Here is a 22,195-nt window from a genome sequence, read left to right as displayed (position 1 = left end):
TTTATACTCAGTAAACGTGGATAAAGTGACCAAGCTGTTATATGGCATTTTGATTCTGGCTGCCCGAAAGACTATCACTAAGAAATGGCTAAGTGTTAAAATTCCATCACTAAATGACTGGCATGAGGCTGTGTATGGGTTGTTTAAAATAGAAAACATTTCATTCTCTAACAGATTTCAATATGACACATTTGATAGGATTTGGGATAAATGGAAACATTTTTTCAAGGTGACCCGAATTTGTTTGAACCTCTGTAATCCTGTATATGTTAAATGGTTGGTACACCCGTTTGCTTACTTTTGTTTATTTTTGTTCATACAGGTTGTTTTATTTGATGTTCCTTATTTTAAAAAATATATATATTTTTTGTCTTTGGTGAATTCTAAATTTTATTTTATTTTTTTATGTGAGGGGGCATCCTGCACTGACTGGTATTCTTCACAATCCTGCAGACCTACATTGTGACTGGTTCAGGTTCCCCACCCTGTGGTAGCACAGTGTATTGTGTGTACTCTGGTCATGTTACCCTTAACTGATCGAAAAACTGCTGCAACATTCATGAGATCACACAAGTCAAGCAGTAAAAATGATTTAATAAAAAAGCCATTATGCATTACTAACTATTTACACTGGTCAATAAGACCTAAGTCTAAAAAACAGAAACAAAGATTATTAAGCAAGAAAAGGAGTCAAAAACCTGTTTTCATATTTGTTCTAATTTTGTAATAGAAAATCTAGAAAATCTTAGCTGCCACTGGCATTCAGCTTTTTACAAGACAGATCAATGAAACATATGCATTTACTATAGATGTAGCATTTAGAATAATAACAGACATAAAACAATATTTATCTACAACCATAAAGAACAGTACAAAAGAAAATAAGTAGGTTCTACGAGAAAACTGTTAGGAAGATAAAAAAGGGAAGAAGATATGACAGGAATAAACATTTCTACAAAGACAATCAGTGCATGTGTACATATTAAACTGCCTCGACACCTTACTGGAGTTAGTGCTTTGTTTTCTTGAGCAACCTGAAGAGAACAACACCTAGAGGGTAATTTAATGTTATAAAGTTCTGGCAGAAAAACATTTCCCAGCAAATGCGACTCACAGCCCCGCAAACCCAAAAAGAAAAGTGCATTTTAGGAAGGAGTATACTTTTAAAATAAGCGTGTCTTTAAAGATCCGTGTACCTTTACAAACATGGATCGTTAACATTTTGTGACGTACATGTGTGTGTTTCTAAGTGGAAGGCTGTGTGCGTGCAAGTCCAGGCTGATCTACTGAACGTGACAGTTGTCTCCTTGCTGTGTTTGTTCTCTTAGTTGTTTTTCTGGTGTCTTGTTGGCAGTGTCTGTTGCCATAGCAGCAGAGGGACTCTGCAGAGGTATGGGCCCCAAACCCTGAGGGGGAAAAAAAAAAAGTAGATAACAGATGAAAGAGTGAATAAGTGAATCAGAAAGTAGGATTTATGCTGCAGGACGATTCCATGAAAAACAAGCGAGTGCCTCCCATTTGTGTGTTAAAAGTGATTAGACTGAAAATTATTGACAGAGAAGGAATCAAAGTTAGAAGGCACAGGGATCAAAACGTAAAGGAGACTTTTATATGTTATAACTTATTTTGAGCAGCCACCTATCCCAATGGTGGCATCACCATATGGAGAAGTACTTTTAACCGCAAAAGCACTTTTTAGAAGTTCTGACTTATTACAATGCATGCTTCTATTACTGTGTCGCTGACATAAAACAGGTGCAGATTTGTTTAAAACTATGATATTGCCCACGATACTAACAGATATAACAGTGGTTATAGTAGAAATTGTGCTATAATGAAAATGTGTTTTCAAATGGTTACTCTTTGAATGGGTGTAAAATTGATTTGGTTCCATTTTTTAAAAGAGCTTGAAAATGTTTTTCAGTTATGAGCCGAAAGTACTGGAAAAAAAAATTATCTGAATAAAAAAAGCACCAAATGTCATCCCAATCCTTCAAGGGGCTATAACTAAAGGTAAAATTTGACATGGCCTCATTAAACATACCAAATATATTAAGGGTGGGAACTTAATTCAGATTCAGTTGATTTCATATGGTATGACCCTCGAGTCACACTTCAGTTACTCTGATACTGTGGTGTACAGCAGAGGTTCAGTAAAGCAGAGGAAATCCTTTTGTTTTTAACAATTTGACCTGAAATCTCTACAGTCTTTTAAACTCCTGCTGCTTCACTGACCTAACGTGACAACAACTTGTAGGGGACGAGGGGGGCCGGACATTCTGTGGACATATTAGGGGCCACTGCAACCTAAATTATACACATAGTGACCCTTGGTGGAAGATTCTTGTTTCTCCCACTCTGACCTCCCTGTCCACTTTCTTGGATGCCAATGATGTCAGTAGAAATGATACACCAAGTTTAAATTAGCTTTTTTTAAAAGTCCATCATTACATTTTGTTCTTTATTAACTGTGACATCCACACTGAACCTAAAAGTTCGGCTGATGTCCGACAACTAGAGGTTCTTACAGCTCCTCACAGATAATAAGCTGCAGTGCCGAACACTTTTCACATGATTTATCACATTATTCAACTTCGCCCATTGAGAGTATGGCTTGTGAAACTAGCTAAAGGAAACAAGTAGCAAAAACAGAGCACCGCGCTGCGTCTGTAAAAAAACATAGATAAATTCCTGCATTACTCACCTTGCCATCAGATGCAGTTTGTTTGGCAGCCAGTCGAGGGCTGCAGCGCCTCACTGTGGTTCTCCTGATGATGAAAGGACTGGCCTCCCCCAGAGGAATATCAGCAAACCCTAAGGAACAAATAATGATTTTATTTCACTGCACAGAGAATAAATGTATGCATGAATATTGATTTTTGTTTCTTTTGTGTAACTGCACCTGTGCTTACTCAGCTAACTGAAAGAGACACACACATGCACACAAACTGATGGTGGTGTATTTAAATATAAGGATAAACCTGTGGGATCTCTGTAACAAAGCAGAGCAGACGGGCACTAACCTCTCTGTACCAACTCAGGAAGTCCCTCTGGTCTGAACTCTTCATCTTCCTGTTCAGGTCTTGATTTGGGTGTTGTCATGGCGTTGGCTTTAATCCTCTTTGTCACATTGTGTAGGGCCTCCTGAGCGCCGTCTCGACTGCTGATTTCACGGTGACCTCGTTTCCCTGAGCCCGGGGGAGATCTCTGAGTAGTCGAAGGAGCCATATTTTCGGTATTGTCGTCGATTTTTAATTCCTGATGTCTGGTGGAAGACTTCCTCCCTGAACGCTGGCGGCCTTCGGTGCTGCTGGAGTGGCCGTCATTAGCATTTTGGCTAGCACCAATCAGCTCCAGTCGGGTTTTCAGTGCCTCGTTGGTCTTTTCCAGTTTGTGAACCTCAAGCATCAGGCTGCAGTATTTCTCCATGCTCTCATCTGCCTCTTTGCTTTTCTCCTCCAGAAGTTTGTTCACTTCTTCCAAATCAGTCTTCATCTCCTCCAGCTCTTTAACCGTCTCCTCTAATTCCTTTCTCTTTCCATCAAGTGCAGCGCTAAGTTTGTTCACCTCTTGGTCTTTTTCTTGAGACTCCATCAGTCTTTCTTCAGCCTCCGACATCTTCTGCTCCAAGGCTGACTTCAGGTCTTCCACTTCTTTCTTTAGTTTCTCTGCCTCCTTCCTCAGCTGGGTCAGCTCAGTCTGCCCCTCCTCACTGCTCTTCCCTGCCCCTGAAACATAAATGTACACTGTATTCAAAACAAAACACTTCATGGAAATTGTCAGAAAAGAAAATAACATGAAAGTGAAATCTTCATTGTGATAACCTTAACAAATATTAAAAGAAGCTTTAAAACTTGTTGGCATTTAAGTTAATACAAGCAAAAAAAGGCTGTCACTAGCACAGATAATTACACCTTTGAACTACAGCCTACCAACGACAGACTTAAAAACAGATTCAAACAGCCCGAGTTTCATAGGTCATACACTTAAGAAACAATCCATCACCTCGAGACATTGACTCATCTGCATATACACACAAAACAGATGAGGCAAAAAGTGTAGAGTTAAATTCAAGCCATTAAACAGGAATAAAAAGGACTGCTATAATAAAATCTAAAACTGTATTTAACTGTAAGGGTTTGATCAATGGAAAGACAACTTTAACCTTTATCTGATTATAAAAGGCTGAACACATAACAGAAAACACAAAGGTAAATATGTTAAATGGATGCACACCTGAGCCGTTTAACATCATTTCCTTCTCCTGCTCCAGCTGTTTGCAGGTCTTCATCCAAAGACTCATCTTGCTCAGGGCAGAGTCTTTGTCTTTAGTCAGACGAGCTGCACGCGATGTTAACTCTGAGACCTGGAGGGGACGGAGAGATTAATGCGAAGAATGCATATGCAGTGTTATCATACAAATGTCAGTTCCATACATTTTCGGCTCATCTTTTTTATACAATACTGGATATTTTAGATTTAAAAAAATGACGTCTGCTGAGTGATTGCAAACCTGTCTGGACAGAGAGTTGTATTTTAGATAGGGGTGGGAATTTAACACGTTAATTGCAATTAATTGCACAATTTCCTGGTATACCAGTTACACTGATACACACAGCTACAAAAATGGAAGAATCAGAAGAAAGTGCATTGCTAGGATTGATTTGAGGCAAATTTCATTTCAAAAGACTACCCGACGGAGGCCTTGATAAAAGCGTGGTTTTGTGCAAACTGTGCAAAAAGAAGTTTGCATACCACCGAAGCACTTCAACCTTATGGTACCATCTTAATGCAAAAGAAGTTGCTGTGGGAGCTGTTAGTGCTACCAGTTCGAGTACCAACAAAAGGTGTTGGCAGCCCAAACTTGATGAAATGACTGGCTTTATGGCCAAAATTAGTAAGTCAACATCGGACAAACATACAAATTCTCTCGCAAAATGGATTGCTCTGGACTGTAGACCGCTATCAGTGGTAAAAGATAGGGAGATAGAAAATGTGTTACAGATTCAGATAAGGAAGCCCTGAGTTTGTACAGAGCAGAATCCACCATCAGCGAGACAGACTGCCCGCTGCAGTGGTGGTCCAGTCGAGCAGGGACCCACCCACAGCTGTCTGTCCTGGCCTGCACGTATTTGATTAGTCCTGCCACTTCTGTCCCATGTGAGAGACTATTCTCACTTGCAGTTAACATAGTAACAAAAAAGAGAGCTGCCTTGAGCTCTGAAAATGTGAACAGGCTAGTTTGTCTAAGTAACTGGCTGAAAGGGACGGACAGTAAATAAGCATATTGTGAGTCCAATAAATTTGTAATTTTTTGCACTAAAATGTTGGAGGATGATCACACTGTTTTAGCCTAATGTACAAAATAATTTTGTCTAAGGTTACTCAGAGTTTAAAGGTAAAGCTGTTCAAATAAGCTTTTATGTTTCTGTGCTATTTTGTTAAGAAGGGAAACTGCACTTTATGTTGAAATTAATATTATTATTTAAAGACAATACCATTTTAAAAATGTACTTAAAATAACACTTCATTTTTAAGTCTGCTAAATTTTGGCCAGGGATATTTTTTTTTTCTCAGTTTTGCAGTGAAATGCAGTTTAAATGCTTTTCCCCCCATAAATTAAGAGCTTGAGTTTACAATATTCATGTCCATGTCTATTATTTATTCTGTTTCCCATTAAAACCCTTTAAAATTACAATAACATTTGCGCTTTGGGGCAAATTTTCTTGTGTGATTAAATGTGATTAATTACAAAGCCTCTAATTAATTAGATTAATGTTTTTAATCGAGCCCCACCCCTAATTTTAGAGTGTTTCAACCTCTAAACAAGGAACATAGAGTGAGTACTACCAGCCCTTTTTTCTTCCATTTTATTGTGACCTAAATAAATCTGTGTATTTCTCTCCGTATACCTGTTCACTGAGTTGTGAGACGGACACTTTGTGTGTTTCCAGCTCCTTCTCCATAGAGCTCACTGCTGTCTTAAGATGCTCGTGCTCTTCTGCGAGTTTCTCCTTCTCTTGTTCCAGTGAAAGCAGAGCTGAAGACAGGTTCTTTTTCTCTTCTTCCATCAAAGACACAGAAGACTGCAGTTCCTGTTTTTCAGCTTCTATCTTTTGTTTTTCCTCCTCCTCTCTCGCCTTCTCTTGATTTAAGAAAGAGAGCTTTTGCTGCAAGTCGTGCTTCTCTTTATCTAACACGGAGAGACTCGACTGAAGCTCTTCTCTCTCGCTGGCTAACGCACTTCTCTCCTGATCTAATCTCTCCTTTTCTTCTTCTACAGATAACAGAGAGGAGCGCAGCTTATCTCTCTCTTGTTCTAATGATAAAAGAGCTGTGCGCAGTTCTTCTTTTTCCTGTAGAAATCGTCCATTTTCTCCCTCGATCTGTTCTTTCTCTGCTATAAGAGAAGAGACGGATCTTTCCAAGGCCTGCTTCTGATCTCTGTCCTCCTCCTTCTCTTTTTCTAAAACCTCCATCTTGTCCTCAGTAGCTTTTATGAGTGTTTTAAGCTCTTCTATTTCTTCTTCCAGAGCTTCAGTTTGGGTCCTCAGGCTGTTTCTTTCTGTCTCCCACTCCTCTCCATGAGTGCGGAGCCTCTCTGCTTCTGTCTGTGACTCCTGTAGTGAATTCAGCAGATGTTTTTTCTCCTCCTCTAACTGCACCAGGAGAGCCTGCATCCTCTCTTTCTCTGCTTCCTCTTCAGTGCTCTTTTGTTCAAGTGAAATTTCTCTTTGCCGAGAGGCTTCCAGCTGTGCTTGAAGGTCATCCAACACTCTAATCTGTCTCTCTGCTTCCCCTTTCATCTCTTTCTCCAGTTCTTCTAATCTGCACTTCTGTCTTTCCTCTTCCTCCTTTCTTTCTGCCTCTGCCTTCTCCAGTCCTCTCTCCAGCTCCTCCTTAGCTGCCTTCAGTTCCTCGATTTCTCTGTTTTTTATTTCCAGCTGTCTCTCCATGTGTTCTTTCTCAGATCTCAAATTTTCCAGCGTGGTAGAGAGCTCTGAGATTTTTGCACTAAGCTCTTTTTTCTCTTCCTCCACCTGAGCGCCAGAATAAATGAAGCAAGAAAGACAAAGGCAGGAGAAGCAGATTAACAGTCTGTTTGGATTGCAGTCACATTTTATAATTAGAAGAGAAAATCATCACAGATAGAGGGAAAAGGGCTTAATACAAGGTTACCATTCTCCTTTCCTCCTCCAGCTCAGCTTTAGCCGTTTCCGTCTGCGGGAGAGCGCAGCAGAATCGGATGCAAGTCAGCATCAGTAAGATACAATCATTATCTTTTTGAATGTTTGTGAGACTGAATACCTGCAGCACTGCTTCTTCTAAACTTTGCTCTACATCTTCCTTCTCTCGCTCCAGGGAATCAATACGATCTTGCAGTGAGTCAGACTTTCTCTGGGCGGCTGCAAGGATACAGTCACATTTAGACCAAAACATAACAAAACTCTGGAGGTTATATAATTTACACTTTTCTTTCCATCAGGAACAAAAGTGTTAAGAGTCACCTTTAAGGAGCTCTCCCATCTTCTTTTTCTTCCTCTCATCCGACTCAATGCGGACTTGGAGTTTTTCGATACCAGTTCTCATCTGCTGGACCTCATCTTGGGTGGAATTCAGGCGAGAGGCAATCTCTCCTTTCTCTAATAGAGATGACTCTAAAGACTGGGAAAGGCGAATCACTTCTCCCTCTAAAGCCTGAGGTGGGAATCAGGGGGGGGAAAAAAACAAGTGGAGTTATGACCAAATGCTTTGGCTCCTTGAAGCTTTCATAAAAGAACCATGCCCCATTCTCATCACTTCCCACATACAGTGACATACTTCATAATACACTTCCTCCTCACCTTTATCTTTCCAGCCATGGACTCTGTGTTTTGACTGGAGGAACTGTGGTCCTCTTTAATCTGGTTAAGATGGCCAATCAGCTCCTCTCTTTCTCCACAGTGCTGGGAGATTGTCTGCTCAAGCTCTTTAACCTGCTCCACCAGCTTCATGTGAAGGAAAATAGATGAAGTTTTAGTAGGAAAAAACAAAACAAAACAAAACAAACAAACAAACAACGCCCCCCTAAACATAAATAATCTGTTTAAAAGAAAAGTAATTTAACTTATCGTACATTTCATAAGGATCTATCATAAATCAGACCTGAGAATCTATTCAAAACTACAGGAGAGGAGTTGGTGATCATTGCTTTGATCTGATTCAGCTGGCTAAAAAAAAGTCTTGTCACTGTTAGCTGCATCCATATAAGTCAAAAGTCGATGCTTTATGCCCTGGGGCGTAACCACGTCTAACCAGTCTCTCCTTTTGTGGAAATTTCCATGTGTACCTGTTGCCTCTCTGTCTTCAGTTTGTCTGTGCTGCTTTGCAGGGCTTCATACTCCTTCCTTCCTGCTCTGATGTCATCCTCCAGGATGGAAATGAGGTTTCTTGTGTCACAATTATTTTTCTCCAGACTGTGAACTTTCTCCCTCCAGTGGCTCAAGGATTGGCTCAACTCATCTCGCTCTTCGGTGCAAGACACCAGTTCAGATCTCAGCTGAGTTGTCTGCAGATATAAGATTTATAAGTACCTTTGGGTATTCTGCAAGATGAAAGCTTACAACAACAGAAGACAACAAGCTTGCAACAGAACATAGACCAAAGCTCAGTAGTTCCCTGCTTTGGTCTACGTTTCTGCACAAGGGGAAACTGAAAGGGATTTGAAAGCGAATCCAGTTTTATTTTATTTTATTTTTTGGTCCCTAAAGGGGTTCACATAAATTTGGCCTTTAAATACACAGTATTGTGTTGTTTTAGCTCGTAGGCTTTGCTCACCTCCGTAATGAGTGTTTCTATCTTTTGCTCCATGCCTGAAAAAGTCCTCCTCTGAGTCTCCATCTCATCCTTCAGTCTGGCCCCCTCAGCCTGCATAGTCTCCAGTTCAGACTCCATTCCCAGGATGTGCTGTTCCAGGTTAGCTTTCTCCGAGCGAACCCTCTTAAGCTCGCTCTCTTGCTGAAGAAACTTCTCATCCCATCCACCTAAAGAACCAAGCAAAAACAACCTTTAACCTAATGGTATGACTTTAAATGGAAACTCTCAGGAGTATCTTTACTCCTGAGAGTTTGTTTTAGAAACAGACTGAAAATCTGAAAAAGCAATGCTGTGGTGATTTTTCTAATATAATGCAAGGGAAAAAGATACCTTTGGCCATCTCAAGTCCTTCCAGCATCTCCATAACATCAGTCAGCTGGCACTTAGTGGTTTGTAGCTGTAGAGTTAAAGTTTCCTTCTCCTCGGACAGCTGGGTCAGCTAAATATGAGCACATGGTATTAACATAAAAGAAACACAAAAAAACTGGTTCCATTATTTGACAAATCTTCAGCCTACCTCATCAGAAAGCCTTTTCTTTGAATCCAAAGCAATTTTCAGCTGACAGGCTGCACTGTGGGCTTCTTCCTCTGCAGCATGAACTTTCTTCTCCAGGTTTTGAACCTGGACTTCCAGTTCAGACGTCAGCTCCTTTCTCAGTTCCAGGTCAGAGCTCAGCAGGTCGAACTCCGAGCGCAGAGTCTCAAGTTCATTTTCTTGTTTTCTGATCATTTCCTTGTAACGTTCGAGTTCATCATTTACCAGGGATGACTCTGTTGATGGACAGATGTGTCTGAATGCTATTTGAATATTTATATTCAACCTAAGCTAAATAAGCATTTATTATTTTATGCCATAAACAAACAAAAAATGCATTCAAAAAAGGACAAATCTAAATGAAGTATGAGCTCAATGCAAAACAATAAATAATAAATAAACAAAACAGTTTTCAGACATTTGATTTACTCACCACACGATTTCATGTCTCTTTTCTCACTGAAGGAGGAAGGTTGTGGAGACACGTCATAGATTACAGGCTCATCTACAAGAACATCTCTGGAGTTGGAGCTTTCTTCAGAAACCTGTACAAAATAAATAAAAATAACAAAAACATCACTCCATTATGAAACTCGTGTATTCCCAAAGAAATTAACATTTTCCAAACAATCTAATTATACAAATATTAACAAAAATCTCCAGCCAAAGATTAACGATGCACCATCCGTGACTGAAGTCACTGTAATAACTTGGTTTTAACCTGTTCAGGAAGTAGCTGCTCCTCCTCATTCGTCTTTGTTTCCTCTACATCTGCTACAAACGCCTCCCCGCCCTCCTCTGGCTGTTCCTGCGTCACCTCCTGCTCGGTGGCATCCACCTTAAAGACCAGCTTGGCCTCGCTAACATGACAGACGGGAGGTTAGCTTTGTTTTTCATTGCATACAAACAGTCAACACAAAACAGAAGGCAGCATAAAACTCACTGCACCTGAAAGCATCAGGAAATTCAGTCGGTTCAGACACCATAAGTTCCTCCTCTACTGGAAGGGTCTCCGAACTGGTGCAGAGGCTTGAATTACCTGCTGGTTCTACCTGACTCTCCGCTGCTGCTTCAGCTGGGTAAACCAAACACATAAATATAAATATATGTACTCAAGGAAAGTGGAAATCTGTTTTTTATGAAGGAAAAACAAAACCTTTCCTCACTCACCATCAGTTTCTGCCTCCTCCATGTGGCTGTTTCTGTCTGCTGGGCTCTTAAATTCTGACAGCTGCTGAATGAGGCTGTGCTGCTGGCCCACTTGTTCCAGCAGTGATTCATACTGTTGCTTAAACACACTCAGCTCCTTCTGCAAGCCCGCCAGCTTCTGGTGCAGTTCACCCTGCTCTGCTGTAAACCGCTCGGCCCTGTGATACAAAATAAAACACACTGTGATTTCAGCCATTATATACAGTCAGGTCCATAAATATTGGAACATCGACACAGTTCTAACATTTTTAGCTCCATACACCACCACAATGGATTCCAAATGAAACGAACGAGATGTGTTTTAACTGCAGACTGTCAGCTTTTATTTGAGGGTATTTACATCCAAATCAGGTGAATGGTGTAGGAATTACAACAGTTTGCATATGTGCCTCCCACTTCTTAAGGGACCAAAAGTAATGGGACAGAATAAGAACCATAAATCAAACTTTCATTTTTTAATACTTGGATGCAAATCCTTTGCAGTCAATCAGAGCCTGAAGTCTGGAACAAATAGACATCACCAGACGCTGGGTTTCATCCCTGGTGATACTCTGCCAGGCCTCTAATGCAACCGTCTTCAGTTCCTGCTTATTCTTGGGGCATTTTCCCTTCAGTTTTGTATTCAGCAAGTGAAATGCATGCTCAATCGGATTCAAGTCAGGTGATTGACTTGGCCATTGCAAAACAGTCCACTTCTTTCCCTTCAAAAACTCTTTGGTTGCTTTTGCAGTATGCTTTGGGTAGCTGTCCATCTGCACGGTGAAGCGCCGTCCAAAGAGTTTTGAAGCGTTTGGCTGAATATGAGCAGATATTATTGCCCGAAACACTTCAGAATTCATCGTGCTGCTTTTGTCAGCAGTCACATCATCAAGAAATACAAGAGAACCAGTTCCACTGGCAGCCATACATGCCCACGCCATGACACTTCCAGCACCATGCTTCACTGATGAGGTGGTATGCTTAGGATCATGAGCACTTCCTTTCCTTCTCCATACTCTTCTCTTCCCATCACTCTGGTACGTTGATCTTGGTCTCGTCTGTCCATAGGATGTTGTTCCAGAACTGTGAAGGCTTTTTCAGATGTCGTTTGGCAAACTCTGATCTGGCCTTCCTGTTTTTGGGGCTCACCAGTGGTTTACATCTTGTGGTGAACCCTCTGTATTCACACTGGTGGAGTCTTCTCTTGATTGTTGACTTTGACACACATACACCAACCTCCTGGAGAGTGTTCTTGATCTGGCCAACTGTTGTGAAGGGTGTTTTCTTCACCAGGGAAAGGATTCTTCGGTCATCCACCACAGTTGTTTTCCATGGTCCTCCGGATCTTTTGGTGTTGCTGAGTTTACCGGTGCGTTCCTTCTTTTTGAGAATGTTCCAAACAGTTGTTTTGACCACGCCTAATGTTTTTGCTATCTCTCTGATGGGTTTGTTTTGTTTCTTCAGCCTAATGATGGCTTGCTTCACTGATAGTGACAGCTCTTTGGATCTCATCTTGGCAGTTGACAGCAACAGGTTCCAAATGCAAACAGCACACTTGAAATGAACTCTGGACCTTTTTTCTGCTCATTGTAATTGGGGTAATGAGGGAATAACACACACCTGGCCATGGAACAGCTGAGAAGCCAATTGTCCCATTACTTTTGGTCCCTTAATAAGTGGGAGGCGCATTTGCAAACTGTTGTAATTCCTACACCGTTCACCTGATTTGGATGTAAATACCCTCAAATAAAAGCTGACAGTCTACAGTTAAAGCACATCTAGTTCGTTTCATTTGGAATCCATTGTGGTGGTGTATGGAGCCAAAAATGTTAGAATTGTGTCAATGTCCCAATATTTATGGACCTGACTGTAGATCGCAGAGCAAACAGTTAAAAAGCTAATACAAACATCAAAGCAGACACAGCCAAATAAACATACTGCTCTTTATTCGTCTCCTCAGTCCTCTCCTCCATCAGCTCAAGCTGCTCTTTCAGTCTCTGGCGCTCCTGTTCTGAGGTCAGCAGGGAGTGCTGGATGCACTCGTTCTCCTCTCTGAGAGAAGCAACCTCATCTCCATGCCCCTTTATGAGTTCCTGTAACTGCAGCTTCTTCTCAGTTATTTGGTTCACACTAGACTGTAGTTTGATGTTTTCTTCAGAGAGTTGATTATAGCTCAATTCCAGCTGAACCTTTTCCTCTACTACTTGATTCAAGTTAGTAACCAGGTCATTTTTCTCAGATGTTGATGCATGTAGTTTCTCTGCAAGTTGAACGTTTTCTTCGTTCGTCTTTTTCAGGATATCATCTACCTGGGCTTTTGCTTCAGTGAGCTGACTAAGGGCAGATTCAGCCTCATGTTTCCGAGCAGTTATTTCATTAATCTTGGCTTCTGTTTGCTGCTTTTCCTCAGTTAACCGTTCAATATTAGACTGCAGTTGTTTGTTCTCCTCAGACAGTGCGTCTACAGTGACTTCGAGCCGTTTCTTTTCTGCATTTACGTGCACCATTTCACTTTCGACTTGCTCTTTGTCGTTCATTAGCTGTTTCATAGAGGTCTCAAGGCTGTTTTTCTCCTGGAGAAGCTGATTTAGACTTCTCTCTTTGTCCTGAATGGTTTCCCTGAGAGTTGTCTCCAGCTTTTCGTTGTCTTGTGTCATCTGACTGAGTTTAGCCTCTAATGTAACAACACTCTCTTCCAGTTCGTGACGTCGGATAGCTTCCTCTTCCAGACGAGTTATTTCACAGGTTCTCTCAAATAACTCCTCCTTAGCTGTGACATACTTTGACTCCAAGAGAGAGTTCTGCGACTGGACCTCATCTAAGCGAGCTTCCAAGACAGAGACCTGAAAATAGAGCCGCTGATTAGTGAAAGCATGCTGATGACAAAGATAGCAGACAGCAGCAAAGCAGCAAACACTGTGTGTGAGTGAAGCACTTTTGATAAGAACAATTATCCAACCTGGGCTCTGCCTTCATCCAGCAAGGCCTCCATTTCAGACATCTGGGTCTGGTTCTGAGCAAGCATGGCCTCCAGTGACTCTATAGTTCCTTTAAGCTGCTCCACCTGACTGTCAAAGGAGGTCATGGCTGTCTCGTTGTCCTCCAAGTCCATCTGGAGCATCTCTAGCTGAACCTTAATTGTTTAGAGGGGGATAATTAATAACTCAGAACATGCAAGTAAAAGATTTGCTACACTATTGAACAGTACACTTTCTTTGTGTCTAAGAATATTGTAGACATGTAATAAACAAGAACATAAACAGGAACACATTTGGAACCAACCTTGATTTTATTCATGGCGTCTACCTTCTCCTTCAGGAGTTCTGAGGTTTTGGTCTGTTCTGCCTCAGCTTTATTCAGCTTTTCCTTCAGACCCTTTATGGTGTTGTCTCTCTCTTCCAAGCCGCGTGACGCTGCAGACAGAGTCGCCTTCATGGTCCGGATCTCCTCCCGACGTGAACTCGACTCTGCTTTAGCAGCACTGACTGATTTCTTTGTGGCTTCGAGCTGTTCGTCAAGGCTCTTCTCTTTTTTGAGGAAGTTTTCAATCTCCAAAGCGTGACGCTCTGACTCTTTACCCATCTTCTCTGTGAGATCTTTTACTTCATTCTCCAAAGCAGAGATAAGATTCATCTTCTCGGCCAGAGTGCTCTCCAGGTTAGACTTCATTTCTATAGTGGAGGAGTGATTCTTCTCAAGAGCTTCTAGTGACTTTTTAAGGTCAGCGTTAGACTGAGTGGCTACATCCAGTTCATTCTTCAAGACTGGAAGCTTCTCCGCTGCATCTTTGTTCACATCCACCTTTTCTTCTAAGGATGAAATCTGCTCCAGGAGGCTGTTGATCTTCTCTGTCTGACTGTGCTGAATGATCTTAATTAAAAAGAAGGTTTCATTTATATTTGGTAAGAAAAAATAGGCAAGTAAATAAATTAAATATAAACATAATTAAAATATCCATAACTAACCAGAAAACAAAGCAAAGATTTTTAGATTTTACCTCTGCTTCTTTCTTCAAATCTTGAATTGCATTTTCCAGCTCGGCTTTTTGTTTCTCCACAGATGATATCTGAACTTCAGCTTCTCTGAGCTGCTTCTCCTTCTCCTCTGTTTGTTTTCTCTGATCACTGAGGTCCATTTCTAATTGTTTGAGTTCTTCTGATTTTTTCTCGTACATCCGAGTTTGTTCCTCTTCCCGCTCTGTCATTGCCTTAATTTGTTTCTGCAGCTCTGCTCCCAGTTGCTCCTGGACCTTCAGCAACTGCTCTAAGGAACTGATCTAAGAGGAAGAAGAAGAGGAGGACAATTGATTTAAAAAAGCAGTAACAACACAATTACACCAAATGCTCAGCAAACAGTTGTTTTTATTGTGATTAAATGTACTACTAGATGTAGGAAAGCAAAAACTGCTTAATATCTTAATATATGCAGAAATATATCATAGCATCACCTAAAGCCTCATAACTGGATTTCATGCAACTACTTCCTGTCCATACAGTGAATACAGACACCAGTTGGATGGTGGTTTGAGTTCAGGCCTGTTGATATGGCAAAGTGTCCTTTCCAAAGTGACAAGATAAAAATAACCCAAAAAGCAACCAAAGGCAGACTAGCACAGGTCAGTAAATTAGATTTTACTCTAGAGAAGTCTTATTTTCCTGTTTAATTCTCCCACATTTTTCAGTTTCCCAACTTTATTCACTTATTGAAGTAACAGTTTGAGAATAAATAGAAGTCTCTTAAAAAAAGCTTCCACTGCAGTTTAAGTAAAGTAGACCTGGTTTTTGGTGAGCAGCAGCTCCTGCTGGGCCTCCTCTAACTGCAGCTTGATGTGCTCAGTCTCCTCAGCCTTTGCTGAAACACTTTCTTCACACTGCTTTAGGAGGGCTGCCTTCTCCTCTGCCAACCTAAGTGAAATTACAAATCAAAGACAGAGGATAGACATTAAAACCAAAGCTCAGCTGATATTATCAGCAGTTACTGGACATTCCATATGGAATGGGCGTTAATGATCTCTGATATAAACTGATATAAACAACATTCATATGTTGTTGATTCAGGACATAATGCTGAAAAATATGCAGGTAGATGGTGTCAACACAGCTTGTCCAGAAAAGCAGTTCTGACTCAGTGTTTTGCACTCTGAGCACATGTAGCATGGTACATATCACAGCTGAGCAGATGGAAAATATGAGTCAAACTGTGTTTTCATGTCTTCATGCAACTTGCTTCTAAAAACAGTGTTGGAAAGTTAATATGCCATGACGTACATTGCTCTCTTTCTCAGTGTTTTCTTCCATCTTATACCAAAACTAGGACAGGACAGAATGTGTCATTCCATAGCTCTACCTTATTTCAATTAGAATAGTTTTTAACAATATTGTACGAAAAACTCCCACCTGGCATTTTGCTCCTCCTGCTGTGCAATTGTCTGAGCAAGGCTTTCCCTCAGCTGGCTGATCTCAGCCCTTCCCAGCTCTACCAGCTGCTCTTTGGAGCTGACCAGATCACAGGTTGCCTTGTGCTCATCCTGCAGGTCAGTGTTCATCCTCTCAGCGAGTTCAGCTCGAGTGATTTCCTTCTGCAAACGCAACTCCAGATCTTTGACCTAGTTAAGTTATTTAAAAAAATGAAATCATATTAAGAAAGAGAGATTCAGCAAGTGCTGACAGTGGATTTTACTAGTTTATATACTCTTTTATATATTAAAAAAAACTTTATGGGTTTGCTGTGTTGTTACCAGAACGAAAATATTAATGAAGTACGGTGCAACTCGGCAATGCATAGCACATCAGTGAATTACAAAAGAGAGGGAGATACGCTATATTTTTGTTTTACCACATTCAAAATTTCACTTTCTTATAGAACATTTCTCGTAAAAATGGGGCCTAAGAAGCAGCTTTCATTAGTGGTCGGATGTTTGTCCATGATTTATTCCAATAATGGTTGCTAATGAAATTCAAAGGAATATTTTAAAGACTATAAAAAAATAAATAACTATAAGTCACCTGTGCTTCAAGCTGAGCCACCTGCACTCCTATGTTCTCCAAGTCTTTAGCGTGTTTCTGTCCAGCCTCAGAGAACTGAGACTGAAGCTCCTTGTACTGATGCGCCTTCTCCTCCAGATCTGTGCACTTGTTGAGGAGTTCTCCCTTCAGGGAATCAATGTGAGCAGACAGACTGGCCTTTTCTCCCTCTACACATGTGAGCTTCTTCTGCAGTAATGAAAGAAAATGTATTCAGGGTGAGGAATAATCTACTTAAAGGCTGCTGCTACTGTTGCTGCTTAGATTTTGTACTGTGGTTATTCTTGACACTAACTAAAAGGTAATTAAAGCTATTAATCAGAATATCAGCAAAAAACATAATTCTGACACTAGGCAATCAAATTTTCTACTTTTCAGTTTAAACAAGAGTCTAGAAACCACTGCTCCTTACCTGAAGTTCATCATTAGCCTCGTTCAGTGAGCCCAGACTGCTCTCCAAGCTGGTAATTTTGTCTGTGAGCTCCTTTTGTACTGCTTCAGTTTCATTAATTAAGGTCTCCTTCTCATTCTTCCAGTCCAGCAGAGCTTGATGTTCTCGTTTCAGTTCCTTACATTCATTCTGACTCGCAGAGAGGTTGGATTTCAACTCTTGGCTCTCCTTCTCTAGCACCGTCACCCTGTTGCTCAGCCTCTCTGACTCTTGTTTCTGCTTCTGGAGTTCATTCTGAGATCTACAGTGAAATTAAATATTTACAGTGATTAATAACACAATTTATTATTCCTACTCCACAATGCTGATTATGAAAATGAAATTATGATTACCTGTCATTTCTGGTCTCTGCATCAGAAAGTGTTTTCTTGAAGTTTTCCTGTTCACGTGCTGAAGTCTGAGTCTGCTGCTCCAGTTTACACTGAAGTTTCTTCAGCTCCTCCACCTGCCCTTCAGATTTAGCTAAAGACCCAAAAGACAAATCAGTTTAAGATTAAAATAACCTCAGATTAATTCTCAAGACTAACCGCTACTTCTGACATTCCTAAAACGAATTTACCTTTGAGATCATCTAGCAGTCCCTGGGTACGTTTGAGGCTCTGGTCTGAACTCTTCTTCTCTTCTTCCAGCTGAGAGAGGCGCCTGTTGCTCTGGTCCAACTGGACGGTCATACTGTTCTTCTCTTTCTGCAGCTCCTGGAGGGATGAAGAAATGAGTGGATAACATGAATCCACAGGCTACAATGATCAGAAGTGCATTAAAAGCAGAACTGCAAATTCACAATTACAGCAAACACATTTTCAGCCCACCTCCATTTTCTTGCGGAGGTCCTGCTCTTTGGTCTGGCAGGCCTGAAGGCTTTGTTCTGACCTCAGCAGCTTCTGTTTCTGCTCCTCCATCTCCTTCTCCATCTGCTTCTTCTGGAAGCACATCTAAAAAGGAGCAGTGTGATACAAATTAAGGTCAACGCAATTAAGATACATTAACTACTTCTCCTTTAGGGTTGTGGCTTTCGCTCCTCTCTGAAAGCCTAAACACACTCAGGATGTGGCGAGCTTATTTCAGTACACATCTCTTTTTGTTAAAAACTTTAAATTGAATTAAAGTTGCTTCTTCAGAAGTTCATCAAATGCACGATATTCACAAAGTCAGTGAGTACTAATTTTACACGATTCACGCTTATAAAAAGATTTTAATTAGGTCTCGTCCAACAAAATTACCAAGTAGAAATGCTTTAATCTTTTATCAAATGTGCTGGTGCGATGTTACAAATCTACCTTCTCCATGTCCGCCTGCAGTATGTTGTGGTCTTTTTTGGCCTGTTGGATCTCTTGGGTCAGCTTGGTTCTGGTCTGGTTTAGCTGTTGATCCAAAGCATGATGGGAACTCTGCAGCTGGGCAAGTTCCTATACAAAATATAACAGGTACAAACACAATTCATAAACCAAATTCTAAAAACTTCATTATTAATAAAAATCTTAAAAGACTAAAATATTTCCCACTGTTGTACCTTCTGACTGTCTCTCTCTTGGTCCTTTAGTTTCTGCTCCAGTGCCCGTCTGCAGCTTTCAGCATTGTGCCTCTGACAACTCATCTCCTCAGTGACTTGTTTTAGTTTCTGCTCAAGCGATGAACACTAAAAACAACTCAAAACATTAGACAACTCTGCTAGTGATTAACTTGTGCTCTTTACTGCTAAGCAGAATAAAATATTGTCGCCCACCTTGGACTCGATCTGCTGGTGTCGGTCTGTGGCCTGACTCAGCTCATGTTTGGTCTTGGCTAGGTCTCTGCCCTGCTCGCTGAGGTCTTTGCGGGTCTGGTTCAGCTGCGTTTGAAGTTCCTGCAGTTTGGACGCTTGGTTACGAATTTCCTTCTCCTGATTGGCTAAGTTCCTCTCTAGTTCTGACACACGCCCACGCAGCTCTGTTAAAGGAACAAAAAAAGAAGAAGAAGTGTAAAGCAAAAGTTACTAAATGCTGAACCCTACCCAACATACTAATTATAAAACACTTTATAACAAAATACCTTGGTTCAAAGTCTTTAGTTGCTCCATCTGTTGAGAGGATCCACTGGGACTCGGTGCTGCTCTGGAAGAGCTCATCCGCTGGCTGGGTTTGATTGGCGTCTCCTCATGGGCGTCCCAAAGGGATGTCCCTCGCCTCTTTAGAGGTGTTTCCATTATGTCCTGAGACTGGCGGCGATGGGCAGAATCCTGCTGTTGCCATGGGAAAATGGAAGACCCGGCTTGTCGGGCAGCAATGTCCTTGTGGCTTACACTGACTGAAGACTGATTCAACAGCTAGAGAAGATGAGAAATATTAAAACTACTAAGAAATAAATGCTCATAATTATAATAATACATTTATTTATAGCACTTACTTTGACCTGCAAGACTTTGAGTTCACTTTCCAGTCTTTTTCTTTCTTCTACCTCTTGGTTGTATTTCTCCTGCAGCTCCTCTAGTCTATTATCTATAGAAGACACACAATTCAAATCCAAAGTAAACTTATTCAGTCATTTGGAAAACAGTCAATCCTTAACAGATGGAGCTTACAAAAAATGAAGTCTGAATGCAAAAAGTGATTCTATATACATTTTTAGAGACAGAGACACTCTAGAAATAACTGTGATAAGCCTACACATGATCACAGAAATGTATATTAAAAGAAAAGTGAGAAAAGATAAGTCTGTAAATCAGATGTTTACTTGCTTGTAAATAAATAAATAAATAAGAACAGAATGAATTGCAGACTCCCTGCAGATAAAAACACATTTTAATACCATGCTGTCTGTAGGCTGGGATCGATGCTGGTGTCTGAAAACTCTTCTGTGGAGTGGCGTAGGTCTGCAGCTCACAGGAGGATGATGACAGTGAGGAAGAGCCAGCAGGCTGGGAACGATCCAGTTCATTTTTGTGCCTGAGCAGATATAAGGTGCTCATCAAGGTCTTGACAAATCACTGAATTTATCACTCTGAGTCATACAACAGCAAAGAGAGAGACGCATAACTGAACTCACTTCTTGAGCTCCTGTTCGAGTCGTTCAATGGTTTTTCTGCAGGAGTTAAGCTGACCTTCCAGGTAGCTCACCTACGTTTAGGAAGACAATTCAGTTAGACAAAAACACAAGTTGGATATCAGGCTTGTAGAGCTTGTAACTTGAGTAGTATTTAGGCAAATGTGTACTCCCAATTTGAAAAATAAACAATTCCTCTGTAACATAAGTTGTTTGAAGTTTTCTCTTCAGATCTAACTTGCACACAAATAGAAAGGGCGGGACACACTAACAGGAAAACACACTTTAATATGAGCGTCTGTAATTACATGTGATGAACAGTGGCTATTAACTAACACCTTTCTGCTTTATTATTGAATACATGTTAATCTAGACCTGAAACTAGGTTTATCCTGCAATGATCAAATGCTTCTTCCTCTCATCAGAAACTGACCTGCTGTTCTTTGACTCCAAGATCATGTACAACCTTTTGCCGAGCTTTCTCTAGAGAGTCGCATGACTCTACTAAAGACTGGTTTTCTCTCTTCAAAGCAGACGTCTCTGTACGTTCACTGTCCACCTGGAGAAATAAACTCATATGAGTAGGAGAAGTATTTATCAAGCTTATTTAAAATGTTTTGATTGGGTATCTGTTCAGATAGATGTGTCAGTTTATTTCTCAAAAAACACATTTCTTCAAGCACTTGTGATAAATGTTGACCTTTTGCTTTTGTTTTTGGAGTGCAGCTTCTAAGGAGTCCAGCTGAAACTGCTTTTGTGTCTTCTCCTTCTTCAGTTTATCCAGCTGGACTTCCATCTCCTGGATCTTCTGCAGGGCTTTCCCCGGAAGTCCATCCTTCCACTCCTCCACCGCCCAGCTCATGGTTTAACCTTACTAAAACATACATCCATTTATATAAAAGTAATGAGGTGATGACAAGCTGATAAATATATCTACTTCAAAATTTAAAAACATTTTTAGGGAATCAAGGACTGATACTGGCCTAGCTGACTGACCTATAAGCAAATAATAATATTTACTGGCAGCCAATGATCAGTTATGTCAAAACAGGCAACATATGTTTCCTAATTAATATTTATCTTCCTTCGGTACATATAACAATAATAGCAATATACAGAGGAAAAAAAAAAAGCATCAGTTTAGACACGAAAAAGGCTAAATGTCCATTTTAAACATTGGTAGTGCCACAGAAATTCACACCATGCTTTGTTATGCAGACATTATGAAACGTTTTTGTCTTCGGTGTGAACAGACAGTTCACATGAGGCCAATGTCCCTTCAAAGCTGTGTCTTCTATCAACCCTGACAGTTTATTTACAGATCATTAAACGCAACTAAGTGTAGCTATAACTACATATAGTTAACCTCAGATTTTATAACAAGAAATGAGTATTAATAGTTATACCGATGGAAAGAAAATTACAGCCCATCATCTGACCTGAGCAGGTTTTAGTTTAATATTAAAGATTAGCTAGAAGCTACTTTACCGAGTTAACGTAGTAAATGATCCCCAATTAAATTACTGAATACAACCACAAAACACGTATTTGAAGCCAATTTATTTAAAAGCTGGATGACCAAAATATAGCTTACAGTTTCTGTTTAACGTTAGCTTTCTGAAGAGCATGCTCTCAGCAAATATGACATCGATATATATATTTTATTTATATATATTTATTTAAATCGTAAATTACCCAGACAGGGGCTAAAGATTAGTGAATATTCTATATTAAACAGTATAGTATATTAGACAGTTAACTCGAAGTTGAAATAAACCACATAGCAGTAACGACTCAGGCTGGCTGCACTTACTTTGGGCGCGATGCTCCTTTATCAAATTCTCCTACTGTTTGGGTCGCTCTCGTTGAAAAATTCAAAATTCAACAGAGGAAACAGCAAGCCGCGAAGCTCCATGTCCATTGGCTATCTGTTATGTCGTCAGCTGCACCACGAACGCGGATTGGTTCGGTACTCTTTGTGTCCACAGCGACACCAAGTGGTAGGAGTTTATAAGTACTCGCTAAGCGCACGTCCCACTCGTGTCTGAAATGCGCCTCTTAGCATGAAACACTGCGGGGTCTTTTTTTTGTTTTTACTTCTGTGTAGAAATTTGCTGCATTCTG

General features: G+C 40.6%; 1 protein-coding gene across 2 annotated transcripts; it reads right to left on the bottom strand.

The window, feature by feature from the left end:
* Positions 1-574: 574 nt before the first annotated feature.
* LOC116313290 (centromere protein F-like) lies at positions 575-22,023 on the bottom strand. Of its 2 annotated transcripts, none has more exons than XM_039611749.1 (38): positions 21,885-22,023; positions 20,772-20,941; positions 20,505-20,630; positions 20,075-20,145; positions 19,838-19,974; positions 19,436-19,527; positions 19,082-19,355; positions 18,777-18,979; positions 18,564-18,689; positions 18,331-18,459; positions 17,863-17,985; positions 17,613-17,748; positions 17,386-17,515; positions 17,015-17,294; positions 16,585-16,791; positions 15,976-16,184; positions 15,354-15,483; positions 14,577-14,855; positions 13,862-14,449; positions 13,539-13,712; positions 12,518-13,422; positions 10,562-10,758; positions 10,340-10,466; positions 10,113-10,251; positions 9,825-9,936; positions 9,374-9,627; positions 9,187-9,295; positions 8,818-9,023; positions 8,330-8,548; positions 7,845-7,988; positions 7,509-7,698; positions 7,309-7,406; positions 7,180-7,221; positions 5,913-7,040; positions 4,237-4,366; positions 3,024-3,728; positions 2,705-2,814; positions 575-1,406 (listed from the first exon to the last, which is right to left on the bottom strand). In XM_039611749.1, the coding sequence occupies exons 2-38, from the start codon at positions 20,931-20,933 to the stop codon at positions 1,284-1,286; spliced, it is 8,514 nt and encodes a 2,837-aa protein (XP_039467683.1). In that variant the 5' UTR covers positions 20,934-20,941; positions 21,885-22,023; the 3' UTR covers positions 575-1,283. The 2 variants fall into 2 exon arrangements, with proteins under 2 accessions (XP_039467683.1, XP_039467682.1); XM_039611748.1 differs by having other exon boundaries at positions 20,772-20,945; positions 21,885-22,003.
* Positions 22,024-22,195: the final 172 nt, after the last annotated feature.

Source organism: Oreochromis aureus, linkage group 1 (assembly GCF_013358895.1).
Source record: "Oreochromis aureus strain Israel breed Guangdong linkage group 1, ZZ_aureus, whole genome shotgun sequence".
NCBI lineage: Eukaryota > Metazoa > Chordata > Actinopteri > Cichliformes > Cichlidae > Oreochromis > Oreochromis aureus.
This window is presented reverse-complemented; position numbering and strand designations above follow the sequence as displayed.